Source organism: Plectropomus leopardus, chromosome 12 (genome assembly GCF_008729295.1).
Source record: "Plectropomus leopardus isolate mb chromosome 12, YSFRI_Pleo_2.0, whole genome shotgun sequence".
Classification (NCBI taxonomy): domain Eukaryota; kingdom Metazoa; phylum Chordata; class Actinopteri; order Perciformes; family Serranidae; genus Plectropomus; species Plectropomus leopardus.
The window spans coordinates 22988624-23013001 of NC_056474.1; the positions used below are offsets into that span (position 1 = coordinate 22988624).

Sequence of the window (24378 nt, forward strand, 5' to 3'; positions counted from 1 at the left end):
CTCCTCCAGCTCCTGGTCTTTATCTCTGTCTTGTTTTCTCCCCAACCTTTTCACTTCCTTTTTCATCTCCCATCGCCTCTGACTGTCTACCTTTTTAACAATCGGAGCAATTCATTCATCCTTCTCTCATCTAATTCTACTCCTCTGCCTCCATACCTTTCTCTTACGGGTGGTGAGGACCTGGAAGGGCTGGATCTGTTTCTTCTCACGATCCCAGGCCACAGCCTCAGAGTCCAGGACGCAAGACACCACAGTGTCTTTCTTCACCTTTTGAGGAGATAATAAAGATACAGAAAAGGGAATTATAAATAAACAGATGAGAAATGATGTTCAGTAGAGAGATGAGTAGGGCTTTTCAGAAAAGAATTTTTAAAAAAAGTCAAATAACACTATTTGCCCATCTGCATATGAAGAACATCTGCTGTAGCAATCAGAGGATTGTCAAGAAGTCGCACTGAAATAAATATAAAAAACTTGGAGATTTATACTCAGTACAAGACTTTACTTTTTAAGAGCCATGAATGCAGGCAATCAAACTGAAGGCATGTTCAGGCTGTTTCAGGACCTGCAGCTGCCCTCAATTTGTTGCCAAATGCTTTGGAAGTCAACACATTAACTTTTTTTCCACACTACATTTATTGTTACTCTCGAGCAGCCATGTCTGTTGCTGCTGTCTCTTCGACTCAACCAGCTACCAAAGTGTTAAACACACCCCCTCATTTGGTCGGATGCCCACATTGTGCCAAAAGCCAAATGTTTTACCAGGAATGTTTTACAGTTTGTGTCTAATTTTTAAAAAAAAAAATTATTTCTGAATTAATTAAAAGGCTTTGGCAGCTGATAAATATTTCTCTGTGCTGGAGAAACCGTGATAGGGTTTAGGCTGAGGATAAACCAGCTACAGGCAGATTATATTGACCATCACCTCTGATTTCCAAGATCAGAGGAAACGGCTGCTAATTATCTGAGCCACCAAATCCTGCGTGTGAAGCTTAGGGATGTTAATCGCTTGTGAACTGGTCAATTTGAGGCCACCAGGACGCTTTATATGTACAACTTGAACCAGACTGAGAGCCAATCAGCGAGTGACATCTGAAGTGTGGTCAGAGTTAAGAGCGAGACACATTAAAGGTAACACGTTGGGATGCTTTAGTGAGTAGATCTTCCCACAGGTAAATGATAAGTGATAACACCAATGTTACCAATTACAATGACATTTTTTATTTGTCGATTACACTCAATATTTATAGAATGCTGTATTAGAAGAATAATTAATACTAACGCATTCCTTTGCGGAAAAAAGTCAAAACACTGATTTAGTGATCGGTGAGGATTAAATTTAACAGCAAACCTTCAAAACATCCATCAACAAACTCTCACACAGCAGTATTATACAAGTCTTATTTATCTAGTTGTTTGCACAATACTTCCTAAACAAATGCACTTTCACTAAAATATTACTATTCAGAACAGAACTGAAACTTATCTGTAATCTCCTGACAGCCAGACTCCAATTATAAGGTTTTAGCAAAAATGCATGTGTTTGGGAAGTACTGAGTATACGACTGGATAAATGAGACTAGGATTATACTGCAGGAGTTGTGTGAAAGTTTGTAAATGGAAATATTGTTTCGCTTATGTTAAACATGGCAGCCAATAAATCAATTAATAAATATCTGTCTTTGTCTGTGGAGGTATGTTATTGATAATGCCATAAGAATATTCCTTACTGTTGCAGCTTCACATCAAAGCGTTTACTGAAACACGAGTCAACATTTAACATGAAGTAGACACAGGAAATGCAAAGTGTGTGTCAGAGAGATTAGCACTACCGCTATCGTTAATCAAAAACTTGTCCAAGTATCAAAACAGCAGTCATTTTTTTGGCGTTTGCTAACAGTTGATCAACTTGAAATATTGCAAGGAGGAATGGAACAAGAAGGAGCAGCCACAGTGAAATATTAGGGCTCATTTATGCTCAGCTCTAGATACGGTTACAGACACAGATGAAGCATTGGTCTGTTCTTTGCTCCATCTTGTCCGTATTCTTTGGGAAAATGTGCACAAATATTGACGAAACAGCAACGTCACCAGAGATCATGGGTGCACTGTAGCATAGTTCAGGCGAGATATGACCATTGGACATGACAAAGACACTTCAAAAAAGGCAGCACAGAAAGAATCAGTAATATGGTAAAAAAAGAATTGTCCAACCACATGACACAATATATTTGTGAATAAAATAAAATAAAATAAAGAATCTAACTGTGGAGGCCGTTTTGTAATGTAAACTCTCCATGTAGAGTTTGGACTTCTGCCGTTGTGGAGGAGTTATACTTTCTCTAAAAGGGGCAAAATCAAACAGATTTCTCAGATCATTCGGTCCCTCAGCTGTTGGGTTTTTAAACAAACTTTAGGCTCTTATGTCTCTGTAATGCACAATTATTGATGAACCTTCAATGTTTCACATTTACTACAACTAACTTTGAAGACATCTACTGTATGTTATATGTTAGATGTATTTATGCCTTTCTTTGTTGTATTTATTCATTCTGGTGTGAACTGACTGTGTTGACTACTGTTGAAAACTAAATTGCCCCTCGGGGACAATAAAGACTTTCTATTCTCATCTAATCTAATCTAATCTAATCGGGGTATGCCTGAACACCATGTAATACCGGTAAAACTAACTACTGTTGTAAGCCTAGTAACAGGTTGTTTGGAAACAGTCAAATATTTCAACCAGAACCAGTTATATTCATAAGGTCATCAGGCAAAGTAATACATTAATGAATGTATTTGTGTTAATATTAATGTATTAATATCAATTCATAATTAGAAGCATTAAGGCCCTATGGTAGCTTAGGGAAAATGAGTTATCCTTCATTAATATGTAAAATAATGCAGCAAGGTGCTGTAAAATCTAATCAGACCGTCTCCTCTATGCAGGCTATGTGTGTTGGTGTTAAGTTTCACTCAGGCATTGTTCGTGTTTTGTGTTGATGAGAACACAAAACACAACACACGCAGACGCAGCCATGACAACATGATGTCAAGACGAAAGGATGCAAATAATAATTTAAGCAATTTCTTTAATCAATTGTCTGCCATGTTCATGATTAGCAATCGATTTCCTTAATGAAAGCTTCATTTAATACAGCTGACACGGGTGATTTTTATAGGACAATCACAGTAAATTAAATGTCATAAATTACGGGTCACACATTAAAGAAGCACGAGAAGATTGTTTCAAGCTCAAATTAAATAAAAATGATGCCATCACTTAGAAATGCTGCGTGTTTCTCTCTCAAATGAAGCACAAAGACCCAAACTTTTCACTGTTAAAAACAGTCTTCTTTTTCATCCAAAAACCTTGCAGTTTTGTAGAGTAAATGCTGGAATAGAAGGTGAGAGACGGCAAAGGAGGGAGGCAAAACAAATGACATGTTAAGGACTGTAGAGAAAATAAAGGGAATGGAGTGGAGCAAGAGAGAAAAGACAGAAAAAAAAGTGAAAGAAGAAGGTTTTGGAAGGGTGGTGGAAATGAAGTGCGAAAGACAAATGGTGAGAAGGGAGACGGGGATAAAGAGGAAGTGAAAGCAAAAACAAAAAAGGTGAGAGAAGACAGCAGTCAGGAGCATCGACAGGCAATGAAGAAAAATAGCGAGAGTGAGTATGTAAGGAGTGTAGAGGAAGAGACAGAGGAGTTGTGAGAGGAGAAAGGTTTAAGAGGCAGAGAGATGGACCAAAAAAAAGGCAAAATTGCAGACAGGCGGTATCAAAGTGCTGAGAAAAGATGAGAGGAAGAGAGAGAGACAAGAATGAATAAGAGGAGTGAGGAGAAAGGTGAAGGGGGAGCAGCGAGTGGAAGAGGGAACGAACGGGTATCATCAAGAAGTAATGAAAGAGAAAGGAGGGAGAGATGATTAGATGGAGAGACATGAGAAAGAGACAGGTGGACAGAAAGAGCAATAAAGGTGAGCGCTAGAGACAAAGAGCCATGTAGCTTTTAAAGTACTGAAAAGAAGAGGAGCAAAAAGGAGAGATAAAAATCAGTGTGAGAGAAACTTGAGGGCAGGTGCTATATGAAACGATGCGTGAGGGAGACGACTGATAAAAATGAAAAGAAGGCCACGTAGCACTGAAAAGTAAACTTTTCATTTGCTGGCATGACCTTATACTGTTTCTCATGAGTGGGGGGAGGTTTCACGCCAGACTAAACCGTGAGCAACCACAGCCGTTCCAGTCATGCTGGCACAGAGCTGCTGGTTTTCAACAGGCCAGCATGGCAGGGTGAAGGAAGTTATTTACCTGGATGAGGAGTGCTGGGTCACACAAACTGCGGCGCGAGCATCTCGAAAATCCCCGTCTGTTTTCTCCTTAACCACTTCCTCCTGCAATGTCTTAAACTCTTCCACTGACCAAATGAGGCCAAATAATTCCATTTTATTGGGAAACACAGTCAAACTATGGCACCGCTAACAAAGCTAACAGGATGCCAAATGCATTGTATTTCCTGTTGCTATTCACAGTAAAAGCCGCCATTTGGTATGCAAGTTTTGGGGCAATTTTTTTACCTTTATTAGAAAGATGACAGTACAGAGATGACAGGAAATGAGAAGAGAGAAAGATGGGGAACAACGCACTACAAAAGCCCAGGACCGAACTTAAATCTGGGAAGCTGCCCTTCACGGTGAGTGCCTTAATCCCACAGTCCACCAGAGGGGCCCACCCGCAGAAAGCTGCTAATGTGAAAGATATATAACTAAACACAGCTGTGACAGTTCTACAGAAGCCACCAATACACACAAAAAATAAGGATAAAAACTACGAAAGGTAAGAAAAAAACGAACAAATGAAAAGTCCGACAGCACCAAAAGCAGCACTTTCTCTCTAGTTGCCAGTGGGGCGATGCAGTGGGAGAATTTCCTCTGCAGTGATTATTATGCTCAATGTTAGAGACGTATATGGACACAGACGAAGCCTACTTTGTAAGCCTTCCTTTGTTGTTGTATGAAATTTTTGACCTTGCCCTCCAGTGCCATTTATTGGCTGGATTTATGCTATCAACAAGGATGTATGGAAGTATCAGGGCAGTGACAAGTGAAATGGACAAATCTATTTTTGTACATTAAGGAAGTATAAATGAGTAAAACCATATTAATATTCCAAATATTTTTTTTGTCTATTTTTGCAAATTACTTCATTCCTCTTGATTTTACAGCTACAAAAGAGCTATAATGTAAATGCATGTTAATTGTTAATACAGAACACAGAAGGGCTGTGACGCGATGCAGCGTTTTTTCCACTACGACACTTTGGTTTTACAATAATACGACATATCCGCAGATGTAAAAATGCTGGCACAAAGTAGAGCATTCGCTGTGGCCCTTCTGAATGAAGGGGAAGCACATATGGAAAGAGGATGCACTTGTACATACAGGATGAGACAGTTGATCATTATGGTATTGGTCCCACTCCTCCTCCACCACTGTGATTGGACAGCTTGGTAAAAGAGTTATGAGCACAGCGGTTTACACTCTTGCCGACATGAAACAAGAACTAAGCGTGTAGCACTAAGCACAGGATTGACGTTCAGTAATGTGTCACACTGCTGGGGTTTGTAGCTTGGTGTAAATATATGACACTTCCATTTAAGACAATTGTTGTGGCGGTTGCTTGCTATCCACTACAGTTGGCTTGCCTATAATGCAGTTTTGCGGTTTTGGGACAGCCTTAGTCACCAACACAGCCACATGTGTGTTGAGCTCGTTTTAAGCAAGACACTTTTTGGTTTATTTAAATCAGGGACAATGTACAGAATAACATTAGTCTCAGAAGAGAAAAGCTGTTTTGTACCAGATTTAGCTTACTAGCTCATTTCCATCTGTGGTCCCTGGGCAGACGGGTTTGAAGACGACCGTCCAAAACTGGCCTCTTGCGGCCCTGCCTCTAAGTGGGACCTCAACGGTATGGGTCAGTGTGGTTTTTCCCCTGCTGTGGGGCACAGTGGCAAGATGAAAGACGCCAATACTGAAGCCTTTAAAAAACAGCCCCATGTCTACCAGTTGTTTGCTGGTTACTTTGCTTGAAACCTCCCATCCTGCAACTTCTTCCTCTCACTCTCATCTTCACCCAATTTTGAAAATGAGGAAATAGAGTCAACACATACCTTATTTCCAAAATATTTTAAAGTGTCATCTGTGACAACTCATGACAGCCTTGACACGAACAAGAACAGTGAACGAGATAGGAGAGTGGGGGAGAGCAGCTCTTTTTTTTTTTTTGGTACGTCATTGCATTTCCTGACTAAAGCAGAAAAACACACAGCAGGCGCCAAGGTAGTGAGCGCGCTCAGATAACCCCAGGCCAACTGCCAAAGCTTCAGGTGCTGGTGATCTCTTCCTCTCTCCCCAGGCAAGCAGAAGCTTCCTAATTTGGCGAGCCTACCCACAGCTGCAATTAGACAAACCAGTGTCTCTGCCATCTATTAGAAAGATGCAGTTTTCTGACAAGCTGGTTTCATATTTCCATGCTTTGCAGACACCTCTCTAAATCAAAACAAAAAAAAAACAGAAATGTAATGGTTACTGGGAACTCTTGATGATTGAAGGGGGACAAGAAGACAAGGAGAGGGAAGGACAAGCAAAGGAACAAATAAACTTTGAGGGGCTTTAAATGGAGACAGACACACAGAGTCAGAGAGGAGGAGTGGGCTCATGTAATCCAGACAGATGAGAGACAGGTTGTGAAAAATAGGCAAAATGAAAGACAAGAGTGTAGCGGGATAAATGTGTGCCGTTGTTATCCGCACCACTGTAAAAGCCCTCATTTGACAATCAAAGCTCAGACTGACTCTCCTCTCTCCCATGAGGCTGAGCTGCAGCGCTCTGTGTGCTCAAGTGTTTTACCTTGGGAATGCGAGAGATGATATCGGGGTATTTGCTGGTGTTGTCTTCCTGGTTACGACTGAATATTCGAACCTCGCCATTCTCCAGAATGTGAATCTGCAGGGAAAAAGAAAAAACATAATATGATACATAATGTAGACAAAAAAATATCTAAAAATTAAATTAAACTGGTTAATGTCATAAAATAAATCAAAGCTCAGATAACATACTAAAGTCTCACAGAGGGATGTGAGCATTATACATGTAGTGAAGTGAACAACTGCCAACTGTTAATAGTAGACATGAAATGAGATTCACTACCACAACACACCAAGGTCAGACTCAGAGGTTGCGTGGAGTCTCTCATTGTCATTTGATGGACAGGGTTGTAAAAACTTTGTCTACTTTTACCCGTCATTCTAATTTTCTTTTAATGAGAATAAGACAAATTTAATAGCAATGCACTTTCCTTCATTCATTTCCATTTTGAAATAATTTATGCACAGAACAAGCTTATAGAATATGCATTTATAAGCAGGGGTGTAGTTGCTGTTGTTTAAGAAGTGCAGTGCACCTACGTCACCCCTGCACACCCACGCGGTCATGCCCACGATTAAGTTGTGGCTCATTTCAAAGATTATGTAAGCACTGCTCACTTCGGCAAGTTTACATACATTAGTCAACTCTAACTGTAAAATGAAAGGATATTTTTCTTCTTTTTCATCTTATCAGTTAGCAGCTGTTGACTGAGAAAAAAACATATTTAATTTACTGTGTCACTCAAAGGCTGCTACCACAGGCACCAGCAACTTTTAAAGGTGGAATGTTTCGATATTCAAAGCGTGGTTTAAGGTCATAAATCAATCAACACACCTTAATCTCAATGTGACAACTTTGGGAGTCCCCATTTGTTTATATTGGCTGTCTTTTATAACATAAGTTGTAGTGATGATTGGATCATTGTACATCGTATATGAATTTCAACCAAGTTTTGTGAAGTGTGAATATTCTAATCTTCATTTGGAGAAACGACGTGGCGGAGCATCGTGCCCGTGCTCCCCATCAGCACTAAACCCCCACAGTTGCCTGAGAAGGACTCTATGCACAATCCCACTGTTTCAAAAAATTCCATCAAAAGACACTCATTCCAGCCTGCTTATTTTACACTGAAAATATCAGTGTGCAACACCATTCTATACACAATAAACAAGGTGCAGATACTTCTCTGTATCAGCAATAATGAGGAAGTACAGTGAGAGCTGGCCGGAGCACTGAGTGAGAAAAACCCTGCCTACGTCTAAGAGTACTGTCTGTGGTGGAAACACCAATCCAATCCAGGATCAAGGTACATGTCCATAGGGGTTGCTTTTGATGTCAAAGGAACTATACCAAAAGATTTTAGTGGAAATGCGGCTACATATGGTTCTCTGAATGAACGTGAAGCTGGAACACTTCATGTTGAAGGTGGCCTCTGTCATTTTTCCTTACAAATGGGTGAAAAGAGCGTTATCAGCACACTAGGGCTGCAACTAATGCACAGATGACACCCCCTGCATGAGCAGCATGTGTGTCACAGAATATATTTTTTAGGCGCCTTTATAGACAGGTTAACAAAGCTACTATGCCTAAATGAGCAGCACTGCTTAAGGATGGGGGGGCTGCTGTTAAGCTGCAAAACATCTAGAGGAACTGAGTATCACTGATTTTTTCAAGATGTGCAAATATAGTGATAATTCTTATTTATTGAATTCTTATTTATTTGTGACATGAAGAAACACACAATTTATCTGTTTTACTCAACCTTTCCTTGTTTGTTTCAAAATAAAAGCCCTCTGATAACGTGTCTGTCAACAGAATCCCTGCAGTTGTTGACATGAGGCTTTTAATTGTGAAACATCTGCAGGACCATGATGTTGAAAATACAGTAGCTTATGTGGCTTTATAAATGAGAAGTATCTGCTTTTAATTGTGAAAATACAGTAGTTACAACAGCAGGCAGCTCTTCAGCAGCACTACAGCCACAACGCTGTCAGTGTGACCACCAAAAGTGTATGAGCTGCTGCAGTTAGGCGACTTTGCGCTTATGCGCTGTTCACGGATGCAGTGTGACCCGGGCACAACAATCTCTCAATTATTTTCTAGTTAAATCAATTGATGTTTTGGTATATAACATGAAAAAATAGTGAAAAATCACAAAGATCCCAGATTCGTATTACTCATATACTGTCTGTCTGCAACCTATCGCCATAATATTCACTCTATTTCTCTGTGGTATTTTAATTAAAGTTACTTCTGTATTCTCTCTGTAAACAAGTCATATTACGTGTTTGTCCAACTCAATACTTGAGTTCTTTCATGTGTCAGATGAAGCCCTGGGCCCCTAATATTGCGAACCACATGCCGTGAGTTGTCATATGTTGTCTTGTTACCCTCTGCTTATCCTTTCTTGAACCATTTGTCCTTTCTTGATGTGGCTGCAGCCAACTGTCGTGTGATCAAAGGTGGTCTTTTTATATTGTACTGTGTTATGCACAATTTTCACGTTCCTACTTTTACTTCACAAGATATGTTCTTTTATTACACTTAAGCGTGTTTTTAAGTGTTAACCAGGGACAATAAATAGGCTAACTCCTGCTGATTTACATTTACTTGCTCTTTTTTTCTACTGATCAATGAGCATCGTCTGATAAATACACTAATAAAATAGAACGAAATACGCACACAATCACTTACTTGAGTGATTAGATGGGACACACGCTTCCATGAATACATGCAGTTATTTTAGATTCATTAAATGCCACACACGTAGATACACGCTTTCTTATGGCCCTTCACAAGAAACCTGAACACAAAGACACACATGTGCACGCACACACGGGGGGAGCGCTTAACTGGGTGGTGTATCAAGAGTCCCTCTGCTGGCTGTTTGAGGTAAGGTCTACTGCAGTGAGACCAAAGAGAGATGGAGAGAGGGAGAGGGTGTAGAGAGAGGACGTCATGGGGTTCGCTCGCTCTACCTCCGTCCTCTCTCTCTCTCTCTCTCTCTCTCTCTCCCTCTCTCTCTCTCTGTTTCTGTTTCTCTGCTCATCTCTCTTCTTCTCAATTCAGCTCAGTTCAAAGGCACTTTATTGGCATGACTGTCCAAAATTAACAATACAGCTGGAGGGGTTTACATTACAATCTCTCTCTCGCTGTGTTTCTTTACGTCGCTCATTCTCTCTCTCAAAATTTTCCTCCTCTCTCTCTCTCTCTCACTCTCTCTCTCTCTCTCTCTCTCTCTATATATATATCTCTCTCTATCTCTCTCTCTCTCATGTGTCTTGCCTTCACTGTCTCTAACCTCTTTCCTCACCTCTCCCCATCTCTCACCCCCCACTCCTCCTTCTCCCCCTCTGGTCCACAATGGCAGAAGTAGCTTTCTCTGCCTACAGGCCCACGGCAAAAGCAGCACTACTGTTTATCTTAAAAGAATAGGCACAGGCACACATACACACACTGGACCAAAACACCATGTTTGCACTCAGTCGACACACAGCGGGAGTCGCAGAACAGCAATACCTCATACTCAAAGAACACAGCCGAAAGGTATGTGCATACAAAATTTAGCAGGCATATGTTCGGTGCCAAACGCAAGAAAAACAAACAGTTGCACTTTGTCACTTCACCAGCTCAGTGCAATGCGCAAACACACACACACACACGCGCGCGCGCGCGCACACGCACACGCACACACGCGCACACGCACACATGCACACACCTGTGCACGCTCTCCGTCGTATTTGTACTCGCAGGTGAATGCTGCTTCGTCAAACCTCTTCATCACCTCGCCGACGCCCTTGGTGGGGTGTGCCAACATGGGTCTCAGTGGTACACCTGGAAGAAGAAAAGTGACGTGAGAATTTGAGAAAAAGCAAGCAGTGAAAAACAACAGGACACCCAACTAACACAAAGAAATATAGTCATGCATTTTTCATGGAGTCTAAACAGTTGGGAAACTAATTGCGAGTTCGCCCAGGAGAAGTTTTCTTCATTTGTCACTTTGCTGAGAGGAGAGGGAGGAAGGGCGGGGCTCTCACTAACAGGCCTCCAGGTTATGAGAGCGAGGCAGATCGCGAATCAGTTTTTTTTCGTTGAAAAAAAAAAACAACAACAAAAAAACAGAAGCTGTGAAATTTGCTTCAATGGCACATTCCCACATGACACATCAGCATCACACCCACAACTGTTTCTGTGACAAAACCACAGTTGAAATGAGTTTGTTTGCATTCTCATTTGGCCCTAATATGAAAGTTCTCTGACTCACATCCCCTTGGGCTGTGCTGCTAAGTTAAGCTTCAAAAGCAGCAGAGGAGTGATATAATGAAATACACCAAACAAATTCCTTTAATTGGAGCTTACAGAGCCAGATATGACAGGACAGTAACGTTTTGTCCAAACTTGCTGGAGTTGTCCAAAAAAATCCACTAGCTCCTTTAACTATCTTGCATTTTAGAAGAGAACAGCTCTCTGAATAACGATTGTTTACCTGCCAGAGTAGCAGCTAGATTTGTCTAACTGACCAACAACAGCCAACTGTGTTTCCCAATTTAGTAGTGTTCAGATGGCGGTATTAATTTTCCACCTTTGTGCCAAGGCTCCTTATCACAAATAGCTTGACAACAGTGTAATTGGGAGCTAATCCTTAGTTTAGTGGTATCTTTTATCTTTCTGTGATAAATGACTCAACTAAAATAACTGACTCACCTCCACTGAACGGATCAATAAACACACACAAGTCACTGTTTAGGATCTTATGGCTGTTCTGCCCCCTGATTGGCTGCTTACCTGGAGTGAGCTTGCAGTGATTGGGTAGGTCGTCTATGCCTTCTTTCAGCAGAACGGGGATAAGGACGTCGTAATTGGGCATCTCGCTGGACGGGAGAGCATGGGGAGTGAGTGGGGAGATGAAGCAGAGTGTTTGAGAAGAAAAACAAAAAAAGAAAAAAGAAATCAATATCATCCAAAATGAAAGCGAGCAGAACGAGTGAGAGAATGAGGGACGGGGCTTAAGGTGGATGAGGCATTGTAGTGGCGCCGAGGACAGACTGCAAAGTTAAACGAAAGGGGGGAGGGGTAGTTTAGGCTTCAGTTACCAGTAAGTCTGTTTGAGAATGAGACTCTTCTCTTCGATCCAGGCCCGCCTGCTCTCGGCGCTCATCCCCTTCCCCGCGTCGATCACAGCGGGAGGGAAACCTATAAGGAAGGAGGGAAAAAAATGCATTTCAAACAGATCTGTGTAAGTGTTTGAACATTTGTTTGACCGTACATTTGTTGGATGAAAGTTCAGAGGCACTTCAAAGGCCAGGAAATATACAAGACTCACAGCAGCCAAATTACTTGTGTACAGCTGTGCGTCAATGTTTTCTACAACACTGGATGAACCTAAAGATGTAATTTCAGCCCAACTGTGGTTAACATGGTCAAAATAATACTGAAGATTGAAGGCCAGATTATTAATTTTGGTTCCCAGATAAACATTAATAATTAGGATACAATTATTAAAGAATAGTAATTCATTAAAATCGATCTTTCCTTGTAAAGATCCACTTCAGCCTTAAAAAGAATTTGCTCTTAGTTGATCTGCCTGATTAAATAATGGTTAAATAAATAAATAAATAAAAAAATGCTAAGAAAAACATTTCCAGACCAGACCACAGATCAATGCAAATTTCCCCACCGAGCCTCTGGTCTAATTGACTCTTATTAAAGCATACCTCCAGTCGTGAGTAAGCCACGAATACTAATAAGTCAGGGATGAATTTATTTTATTTGGTGTAGGTGGTGTTGGTGAGAGCAGGTCGGATCAGTGCTGAAAGCAGGTGATGTGAGACGAGGCCGTCACTTCCTCCAGTAAGTGATGAATTTAGCATATTGGTGAGAAGATGTGTTGATTTCATACCCCCAGTTACATATTTCAAGATGTTTTTGTTGTCATTTTAGAGGGAAACATTTGGTCATATCGTGGTTTGGTTTGCACACAAGCAGTCTCAAATTTCATCTGTGACGGCTCTAAAGCATGAATATTCATTCGACCGGGTTGAAAGAACATTTTAACACAGTGTTAACAAGTGTTCTATATATAAAAGTTAATATTGCGTGCTCTAACACCCCACCTTCCTCTCAGTTAGTGTGACCTACCAGTTGGAGTTTTTATTCAAATTTCAGAAGTATGATTACATCATCCAACAAGTGCAGAAGTATCTCACTAATAAATCAATGAAAAAGGACAGCTGACTTGAATTTACATAAACTGTGTGAAACAGCACCCTTTCCAGAGATGGGGACAAAATCCATACTATTATGGGTCTCAGCAGCCTGAGTTTGACAAATCAAGTGAATATCTTTTCAGAATATATGCGATTAGTCGACAAGTAGATGAAATGTTGCTACCCTGGTTCGTGTGCACCAGAATTACGATGGTTAATCTTGTTATTAAGGTAACAAGAGGAAAACTGAAGGAGTTGGATGGGCATATAAAGACCTGCAGCTCTGATCAACGTCTGTCCCTCTCTTTTTTTCACACACGTGCAAAAACCGAGCGTGCACTCTCAGAGTCATGCAAACGGACATGGAAACTACATATGTCCGAGCCTTAACAAACACTCACGCTAGCTGTGTGTCTTCTCGCTAGGCTGAACTAGAGAGGTGCTTAGTAAGCTTGGGCGGTATCACGGTATTACAGTATGCCAGGGTGTTTAGAAATCCCAAAGGTATGTCGATGTTTTTTTAATATCATCATAAATACAGGCTCTCCTCTTCCTATTAAAAACACTGTACGTAGTGCACAGCACACACCACCAGAGCTCAGTCTCGGGTTTCTACAAGTGGAACAGGCTGAGTTGAAAGACAGCGTGACACGTAGTGGTGGAGGGTTAAGTTACAGGACTGTAAACAGCCGGCGGCCAGAAATTCAGGGACAGACCGAGGGGAATAACACCAAGTTTTTTTTACATCTAACTTGGTGAATTAAAGATTTATTTCAACCGAACTGCAGCTGGTACATGATGTTGAATGATGGTCATAAAAGTGTTGCTGCAGAACATTATGATGTTACAGTAAAGTTGACCTTTGACCTTTTGGATATGTCATTACTTTATTATTGTATCCTATTAGACATTTCTGTAATACACTGACATGGCTACAGCCATTAACATGTTTTGTGAGGTTACAGTGACCTTTGACCACCAAAATATATTCAGTTCATAATTTAGTCCAAGTGGACGTTTGTGCCAAATCTTAAGAAGTTCCCTCAAGGTGTTCCTGAGATATCATGTTCACGAGAATCGGACGGACAGACAGACAACCCAAAAACATAATGCCTCGCCTGTCTGGAGGCATAACACCATAACTATGAAAGGTACTCATTTGTCAAATTCAGACTGTTAAAGCGTGACGTTAACTTTAGAATAAGGACTGTAGATTTGTCCCCCACCTCATAAAATTGTTTTATAAAGGATCTCTTAATGAAGCGTATGAACAGAAGCAAACACTGTTTCAATGTTCACATAAACACCTGACTATTGTTTTAAGGCAGACCAGAAAAAATGTGAACCTGTGCTTTGAAATTCAAGATTACCTTGTCCAGGGGGGGTCAGACACACGGCCTGGCTGAGTGCTGATAGGACACTCTGCTCAGCCAGGCCTATCCTCAGCTTCCCAGCCAGGGACCTGTCAATCAAAACCACAAGAGAGTGTCAGTGCAGATGCCCGTTTGCACCTGCTGCCCATGACAAAAGCTACATGCTTGAACATGCACACGAGGAGTTAAGAAGGCACTGCGATATTTGTGCGTCTATATACATGCAGGTTTGTGTGCGTGCCTGTGGTCACACACGCAGCCCAGCCTGTCTGTGTATGTGTGTGAGAGAGCGTTATTTTACCTGACTATGTAGCGGGCCTCAGAAAAGCGGCATGCCACAAAGAGGCCTTTGATGATGTCGATTTTCTTATTCATGGCCTGAGGCAGACGGGAGGAAATTGAGATTCACAGAGGAACAGCGAGAAGAGACAGAATGCAAAAAGACTGAGGTCACTAGCGAGTATAAACTCCATGTTCAATCCAGAGCGTAAAAAAAAAGAAAGACCCAGCAGCTACGGGGATGAAAAAGGAACTAATTGGTTGAGAGATTCCAGCCAGGTGACGACTTATTCAAAGGCTGAAATATTACCTTGCACCCTCTCGAGTTGACAAATAAACGAATAATTCCTAGTTCGATAAACAATCACGTTAACATTTCCTTTATTCTCCCTCCCTGACCCCAATACTAAGAGCCAAATAGAGTGAAAACAATATTTGCTCAGGACTGCTTTCTCCTAATGAAAATGTTATTCCCCGGCTCACCGAGTTCCCACTCATGCTGGCGATTTCCTTCAATTTCCTGAACACGCCCCCTGCTGTCAGACTGGCTGGCTGGAACATCGTGCGCTGGTTGCTACGGGAGCTCTCGGCCACGAGGCCCAAATCGCCTTTCTCTTGTGCCTCTGCCTTGATTTTGTCCAATTGTCGCCCTGGAAACAAAAGTGAGACGGTAAATAGCAGCCGCCTCGCTGGCTGATGAGCAGAGAAGGGTGGCATTAGCAGTTAGGCTGAGAATGCACAAGCATTTGGGTGCAAATGAATGGTTGTGTTTGTGTGTGTGTGTGTGTGTGTGTTTGTGTGCGTGTTTGTGTGTGTGTGTGTGTGTGTGTGTGTGTGTGTGCGCCCATTACCAGTTGCTTGAGCAACAGCTTTCATCAGCACCGTTTCTCCAATGCCGAGCTCCATCCCCAGGTAGGCAGGACCCAGCTGGTTCAAACACAGGTACACACAGCACAACAGGTCGTCTAGAAAAAGAACACACACACACACAGATACACACAGACACACACACACACACACACACAGTTTATTACACAGGAAACATGCATTGATGCAACACACAAACACACACAAACACGCACCCTGAGACAACACCAATCAGACACAGAAAATCACGAAACCAAGGGCATATAGACAGACGCAACAAAACACATACAAAGACACACTCACACACACAAACATGGACATAAAGATACAGAAACACCAGTCAAAAAAAAGCTCACACACACACACACACACACACACACACACACACACACACACACACACACACACACACACACACACACACACACACATCAATGAACTGACTCATCCTCCCACTTTTATGTGCAACCTGGCTTCATCATCATCTCCTTGATAGAGTGGCTGGCAGCCAGCTGCCTGTGTAGCTACATCAGCATGCATTATGGGAGAGATAAAATACCATTTACCTGGAGAGAGCAGCAGCACGGAGCGGAGCAGGTTCGACAGCGTCTCAATGTTTCTTAGCCTGGGAAATGACAACAGGATTGCTTTGAGACAAGGAAGACGAGTTAAACGAATTTTAAAGCTATCCTGTAAATACTAGGAGGCGGGAAATGAGATTTGTCTGGAGGTTTTAATCGGAAATGGAAGCTCGGGAGGCAGATGAACAGTTCATTTATGAAACGCTATACATCAGTTGGAGTGGGTGGGAAAAATAAAAGTCATCACCGGGACGTTTGTCATTCAATATCCTCAAAAGGCAAAAAGGAAGTCTGTAAAGGTGTTTTCAATTTATTGGCAGGAGACTTAAGTTGCGAATCATCTTTTAAAATGTCTGACCTGGATTCTTACAGCTAAGAATCACCTGCATTCCCCTCACAAAATACTGCATTTCTTGCCGGTTTCTAGTCATTTTCTTGCTCAAGCTTTATAAAATAAGTCATCAGCCAAGGTTCTGGAGAATAAAAGCTGAAAACCATAATTAAATGGAGCCCAAGTGTGAAAAAAGTTGCTAAAATACATTCTTGAGCATTCCTAGAAAGTGACCTAATTGTAGACTTTCATTTCTTGTTCCCTGCCCTCCCCAGAAAATTAATGCAATTTCCTCACTTTCCCTGGCTGGAACGCGCTTCTCTAATTATATGCCAGAAATTCCCAGCAGAAGCCTGAGTGGTAATTTTGTAAAAATGCTTTGGTATATACTATATCCTTTGAACAGAGTAGCGATCACTTTCTCCCAAATGGTGTTTACCTCGTTCAGGGAAAAGAAACAAAAAACACCTTTCCCTCCATATGGAGCTCTTACCTGCCAGAGTCCTCTTCAATCTTCTCAAAGGTGCGAGCCACCGCCAAGTACGGCACTCTGGAGAGTGATGAGCACATAGTTAGCAGGCGAAGCATTCACACAGACCGATTTTTAAATTCATAGCGTTTAACTGAGTCAGCTGTTCGGAGCAGCTAGCAATTAGTGCAACAGTAGAAGGAGCTTTGATTGAGGGTTACCAAAACTCCATTAAAGCAACAGCCGGGAGGACAAAGGTCAAAGCTGCCATGTTGGGAAAAATGTGTCCTTACAATGACGTTTGATATGCAAAAAATCTATCATGCACCATCGGGAGAGGGAACAAACAGGAGAAGAGTTTTAGAACAAAAACCTCCAACAGAGACATTTTCTATACGTCTTTGTTCAGATGCACCAGGAGATTTAAACGCATTTTAAAAAATTCTGAAGCAGATGGGGTTTTGTTTGCAATATGAAAAGATCTGACAGACAAAATGTTTATTCAATTACAAAAACGCATTTGAAAGACAATTCTGTGACTGACGTAAAGCTTCAGCTGTTGGGACGCAGTAAACTTGATCCTTCTGGTACTCAGAGCCACTTAAAATACACACCAAACACATTGTGTACAAAGTAGCTGACCTGAGTCTAAGCAGCTTGACTCGCACCACGGCCTTGATGTAAAATCCTATGATTTTTCCATGACTTTCCATTACCAAGTCAGAGCACTTCCCTGGTCTAAAAATTTTATTTCTTCACAGATTTTTCATGTTTGACTATGGAAAGCTGCTCTGAGAAAACCAGGTTAGATTCTTCATCAGCAAACAATGACAACTGTCAGCTGTCACAAATTTTGTTGACTGTTTCAAGATATAATATTTTTGGGCATTTTACTTTGACTGTTAGCAGTGAAGAACAATTTCTGGCAGAGAAATCACATACATTGGCAAAATTCATGCTCATCAGTCATGGGGCATCCTGCTGACTGCTAACAGTCTATAGTCTTCTTTACAGGGTGAAATAAAAATGAACACCAATGTCCATCAAATTCTTCAAAACATACTGTCACACTGAAACACAAATGGTTTATATTTTCCACAAAATTAATTCTGATACTTTTTGATAACAGGGTTTTTGGCAAACGGCAACAGCATGACAAATAACTTGAGACGAAACAATTAGTTGAATCACACATTAGTTAATCAGCAGAAAATGAATAAAAATGAATTAGCAACTATTTTGATAAATAATATTTGGGGTCATTTTTAGGAAATAAATGCTGAGCGTTCTCTTAATTCCAGATTCTCAGTTGTGCAAATGTTCTGATTTTCATTATTTAATTTAAAAGAAAACTGGTTCTTTATGGGTTATGGACTGTTGTGATGTGACCATGGGCTTTAAGATATTGTGAGGTGCATACTTTTGACTATACTGCCATTTTATAGATCAAACAATCAATATGAGTAGTAAATGAAACATTTCTGTAAAAAAAATTTGTCTTAACTTCCTCACACACTCCCCGACTTCTTCAAAAGTTTGTCAAAGTCCAAACTACTGCAAAAATGTTCAGCTACTAAGAACCATAGGTTGATGAGATACATTTGAGACTTTGGGCTGATATTTAAAACTGTAGTTTTTGAGTTTAAAAAAACTACCCAAAACCTTCAGTCATATTTTCTGAAACTGTACATTAGTCACACAGCACTAAATGGCACACAATCTGTGAAAAAAAATCATATCTTACCATGTTGTTCTCGTAACGGCCTTACCGCATAAGAACAAAAACAGCCAATCAGAGCCGAGGAGTCTCTAATTCAGTTGTCAATCGTCAATCACTGCTCATGAACTACAGCCAAACTAGGCAGCGCTGATCAAATCAAGACTTTCTAAATACATTACCTTTGTCTCAAAGGTTTTCATTAACATAATTTAGTGTATTGTTTAGTTGTAATATGTGAAAGTTGGTCTGGCCAGTGGGTGGTGCTTCGGTAGGCTGCTTCCAACATGGCAGCTGGGTTACAAACTTTCCACTTTTACAGCTAAACAGTACACTAAAATGTGTTTTCAAAACCATTTGAGGAGAGAAACAGGCAATGCAGTAGATCCGAGCAAATGCCATTAGAAGCAGTATGAAGAGGAGGAACATGATTTTTTTCACAGATTATTTGTCTCACATATTTATTTCAGAAAACAGTGACGGTTTCAGCAGATTTGACACAAAGTTATTTGTGTAACTGGTCATCGAGGTGAACTGGCTGAGTAAACTTGAGCTGGACTTACTTTTGGCCTTGCTTCCAGCAGGCGTGGTCCACAGGATGGTAGTTGGGCCTGGACGGATCGTAGTCTGTTTGTCCCGAGGTTGACTCACTGAGAAAGAACACAACAGGAAACTGAGCAAATTAAGAGTCTGACTGAGAGATGGTGGCAGCTGTTACAGTCGATCAAACCAACACATTTCTCTTTGTAGACAGAAAGTCATGCAGACTATTATCATAACAATGAGATACTCAGAAATGTAATGAGTGTTTTGGGAGAAAGCTTCACTGGTTGCTTCACACTAGAAGAAGTATGACTACACTAAGTAAATGTATTTAATACAGAAGTGTTTCCCATGACGACAATGTTTTTTAATAATTTATTGTACAAAATGATAGTTTTTTAATACAGGATGTTAAAGTCTGTGTAAAGTGATAATGTGTTCTGAGTTTGTCACATCACAGAAAGATGTGTTATTAAACACCTGACCAAATTTAAATGACCAAAAAAATCGCAAAGTATGTCAAAGAAGATCTAAAAATCATGAAAAAATGCACAGTTTTCTTGGATCTGAAACGCTGAGGGCGTGTCCGCTGGAGGAGTGGAGGCCACGCCCAATCATGGGACTATGCTAATGATGCTTCTCCTTTTTATACTGCTACATTGTCAGGGGCGGGGTTATGTTGAGTATAGCTCCAGTGTGTCATCAACCTATGGTTTCAGACCCACCCAAAAAATCTTAAAGCAGGAACATGATGAAAAAACAGTCACTGTCTAATTCTACTATTCAGTACTATGTAGTAAAGGCTCTTTGTAACATGTTTTCATTTTACACGGACTTTAGGTGTTTCTTTACCTTCTTTACACATGGTGCAAGAAACTATAGTCAAGCAAAATATTATTTCCTGAATGCATTACAAGGAGCAGTATTCTAGCTGTGAACTTTCTTTTGTATGCAACACCTATCACTCCTATGCTGTCGCGCACAAGGCAGTGATAACAAAATAAATAGTTAGGAGAATGAAAAATGCATTTCCTCTCTTTTGGAGCTAAAAATAGTTTGTGGCTGGAATAGTTAACATGACCTCAAAGTGACAAAGCAGTAATGCACTGCTGCTTCTGCTGCTGGTTTATTCACATGTAATAATCACACTGCTTTACCTAAAACAGTCTCAGATAATGTAAAGATGTAGTATTATTAATATTAAACACAGAAATGGATTGGCTTAAAGCACTAGAGAGTGCTTACCTTAACAAAGACCATAAAGATTCATGTTTAAATAACTACATTTAATATAGAACCAGTAATGGAAAATCATTTCATATTGAGGATTTTTTTTTAATTCAAGAAAGAGCAGATGTTGTTGGGAAATATCATAAACGGTGACACGGTGTTAAGAAAGCCTTCCCGTGGCCTAACTTCAAAGAAAATGTAACTGAAATCTGTTGTACCCTGATAACTCATGTTTAACAGACCTGTTTAGACCTGTATTGGTATAATGGTTTGAGTATGTTAGAATCAGGCAGAATTTGCTCTGATTTCTGATTTCTGTCGTATAACTTGATGGATTTCTGGCATGTCAGGAACTTCCACGATCTGATTTCCTAAATTCTGTCTGTGAAAAGATCTGATATGAACTGTAATGCACTGGGTAAAGAGGCGGATTGAAAAATTGGCTCGGCTTCTGAGTACCCTTCTTACTGACATATCTGACAAGATGTAAGCGTGGAGGGGATCATGTGATTGGTCATGTGCGTGTTCATGTGTGTGTCTGTCCGTACCCAACTAATTTCGCAAACTACTAGATCCATGAGCCTAATGTTACGTGTGCACATTTATGACTGTATGCCTAAGGACCACCTCATGGCTGCAGTAATTCACAACTTTTGGAAAAAAAAAAAAACGTTTTATTGACTGTTTAATACTGTCACTGACTGTTGAATTCTTACCTTTCTAAACTGACCAATCGTTGCACAAGTTTTCTGGATACTGCCTCAGCTAAAAACAAGCCTTACTGTCAGCTGCAGGCCACATTTAGGCCTTTGTCCTGACTCAAAAACTGAAGAAAAGTTTGGTGTCATTTTGAAATGGAGCATCTGCAGATTGATTTCATACCTAATTTCTTATGATCTACTAAAGTTAGGCAAGATATATGACGATATATGAGAAACAATTCCACCTGGTGCAGCTGGAACCTGGTTGCGTACCATCCTCTGGACGGCATCATAACAAACCAGGAGTGTTTCAGAAGCGTCTTTCAGTATTTTGGTTATTAACATTACATCATCATCAAATTCATGATCATAACTGTATAGCAGGTCCATCTGCATTTTATATGCTGCGCCTGTTAGCAGGAAAACTTGATCTGCTTTTGACAATGTGCTGTGGCTCCGTCAAAAAATAGATGCTGTGACGCGTCTGCTGAAATTACAAGAATTATCTCGAGTGGCTGCAATCAGTTCAGGCAGCGCCTGGCGGAGGTTTGCACTCTACTGTGTGCATTTTTGTAGTTTACATGTTAAGGCTAAAACTGTAGTCTTAATTGAGACTGTGCTGTGATACATGAAAAGCACTTTTAGCACTTCACTCAGCCACCAGCAGCTCCATGGTTTTTTTCCCTTCTTGTTTTCCCTTCCAAACAAATTGCACAATGTAATGCAGTCTTTCTTGTTTAAACATTTCATTTAAGCAGCCGTCAAGCTTGAATTACATTTTACTGGAATCATTAATGGACAAAATCCTTCAGTGTGAGCTGCCTCACTCTGACCTGAACCGTGGGCCTCATTCACAAACAGCGCATAGGCACAAATCTGTGCTGAAACCGTGCATATGAACATTTTAGTAGCAATACAGGATTCATCAGTATTTTCTTTCCTGAATTTTTGCGTACTCTGCAAACAAATATGGAGCTGCCTCGAACCAGGCGTACACACAAATTATGAAGGCCTGTCTGTCTCAGAAAATGTAAACACGCCTTTTCACTAAATGCAGAGCATGTTACTATTAAACTATTCATTTAAAAAAAAGCCTTAATAGACAATATTTAAACTGTTAATTTACTAATGCATGCACTTATTTCATCCTCGGTCTTTCGTCCTCATAAATTATTATCATAATTAAAATAATCCACTATAAAACCCAAGTGTGCAAGTCCTATCTCACAGTGGAGTATATGAGAATTAAATCTGCCTGTAATGATGGCTACTCCCAACAATTTTTAGTGCCTTGAAATTGTTATTATAATTTTACTGTCATTATATTTTTTATAATCATTATTATTATTATTATTTATTATTATTATTATTATTATTATCATCACCAGACTGTAGGAAATTCGGATCTACCTCAAGGCAGGTGTTAGGATGTCATATTTAACCTTGCTGATTGACATTCACTGACACGTTTAAAGTAATTGGTAGCAAGCGACAAACCTCTTATCAGCAGTTTCTGACTACTGTTACATTCACAGATGCTCACTGATGGTCCCACATTGGTGTGTGTGTGTGGTCTTAATATGCAGGTAGAAGGAACTTAACTGCTTTCTCCATGATACACCACAGAGGTAAAAACAAAATGAGCCGGTGCGCACATGTCATGAATCTGACAGTAGTTTTGAGAGCACAATTATTTTATGCGCAGAGTAAGAACATTTTTACGCACATATTAGTAAATAGGGCCCAGTGTGAGCATGAAAGTGGTAGGTTTTGGCCGTGCAAAAGGCTGATATTATACGTAGTGTGAGTTAACACAATGTGCAAGATTAGTTTAAAAAGACAAACAAACTGGATTAAAAACATAACCTCCTTGACTGAAGTAATGGATCAATATAATCAGGTAGCCTGTAATGAAAAAGACAATAATAAGTGTCTCATCTGCATGTACCGAAGGGGTCAGAGGTCAAAGTCGACTGAAAGGTGCAACATTTGAAGTGTAGAGTTCATTGTGTCGGACAGGTGAGACAGAGCTGAGGCGTCCGGCTTGTCAAGCCTGAGCTGTTGTACTTTTCCTTACCCTTTTGCGTCTTTGCTCTCCTCTGCTGAAGTCTTCCTCTCTCTGCACTTGTCTTTTTCTCCCTTCGTTCTTCTCTGCCTTCACTGCAGCTTTTCTTGGAGCTATTGAGTAAAAAAAATTAATTAATTAAAAACTGAAGGTGAGGGTGGAGCAGGGGGTTGGGGCAAAGAAATATTTTGCTGTCTTTCCTCACTGATAAAAGAGTAGCACATTTTTGGACACTTTTTTGTGTGTATGCAAGCACAGGGCTATGCAAATTCCTCCTCACCAAAGAAACTGCTGATGGGGGCTTTCTTGGGCGGCTCCTTATCTTTCTGCTCTTTCGCTTCTTTCTGCTTTCTCGCTGTTTGACTTTTTGGGCTCTCTTCTCCCTCTCGCGTGTCCTTTTCAACCACCTCCTTCTTTTTCTTGGCAACAGCGGGGCCTTTCTCATCATCCGTCTTCTCCTTTGCTTCATTTTTCTTTTCCGCCCCCCCCTCAGCTTTCTTTTCTTTCTCATCAGAGCTCTCTCTCTTCAGCCGCTCCTCCTCCTCCTCGGCCTTCTCTTCTTCCTCTTTCTTCTTCTCCTTCTCCACCTCCCTCATCATCATCATCATCATGGCTGTCAGCCTCGGTCACTGCCTTTTCAACCCTTTCTTCCTTTGCTCCTCCTCCATGGGTTCATCGGTGTTCCCTACACAGGGTGAGACAGAGAGAGGGGAGTGGAGTCATTGAAGAGATAAATGCCAGCAGGTTTACTGAGGGCGACCCATTTTTTTTTTGTGTAAGCCCATGTTTGAAGATGGTTTTCAACATAACAGCCTTCTTCAATAAATGCCGCAGGTTATATTCTTCAGGTTTCCTTTTCACCCGAGAGTCAGGTAAGGGAGAAATTACTATTGACAAACCTGTAGCAGCGAGCCTCAGCAGACCGAGCGGGGTCATGATACCGGCTGGGCGGAGGAGACAGACATGAAACTTTATAATTTTCTCATCCGAAAGTTAAAGTGACTGGGGGACTGGACTGGTTTTTCCAACAGTCGCTTTTTTAGTACTTTACAAGCCAATTTTCAAAAAGAGGGGCCATTTTTCCCGT

General features: G+C 40.8%; 1 protein-coding gene across 1 annotated transcript in view; it reads right to left on the minus strand.

The window, feature by feature from the left end:
- Nucleotides 1-24378, minus strand: part of lig1 (ligase I, DNA, ATP-dependent) — a 62100-nt gene that overhangs the window by 25232 nt on the left and 12490 nt on the right. Inside the window, 17 exon segments of the mRNA XM_042498151.1 lie at nt 157-267; nt 6912-7007; nt 10648-10763; nt 11715-11800; nt 12023-12122; nt 14506-14597; nt 14810-14886; nt 15271-15437; nt 15639-15752; nt 16221-16279; nt 17060-17116; nt 19316-19402; nt 23304-23365; nt 23367-23404; nt 23572-23881; nt 23883-23953; nt 23956-23976. Of these exon segments, the coding sequence (XP_042354085.1) occupies nt 157-267; nt 6912-7007; nt 10648-10763; nt 11715-11800; nt 12023-12122; nt 14506-14597; nt 14810-14886; nt 15271-15437; nt 15639-15752; nt 16221-16279; nt 17060-17116; nt 19316-19402; nt 23304-23365; nt 23367-23404; nt 23572-23881; nt 23883-23953; nt 23956-23976 (1664 nt within the window).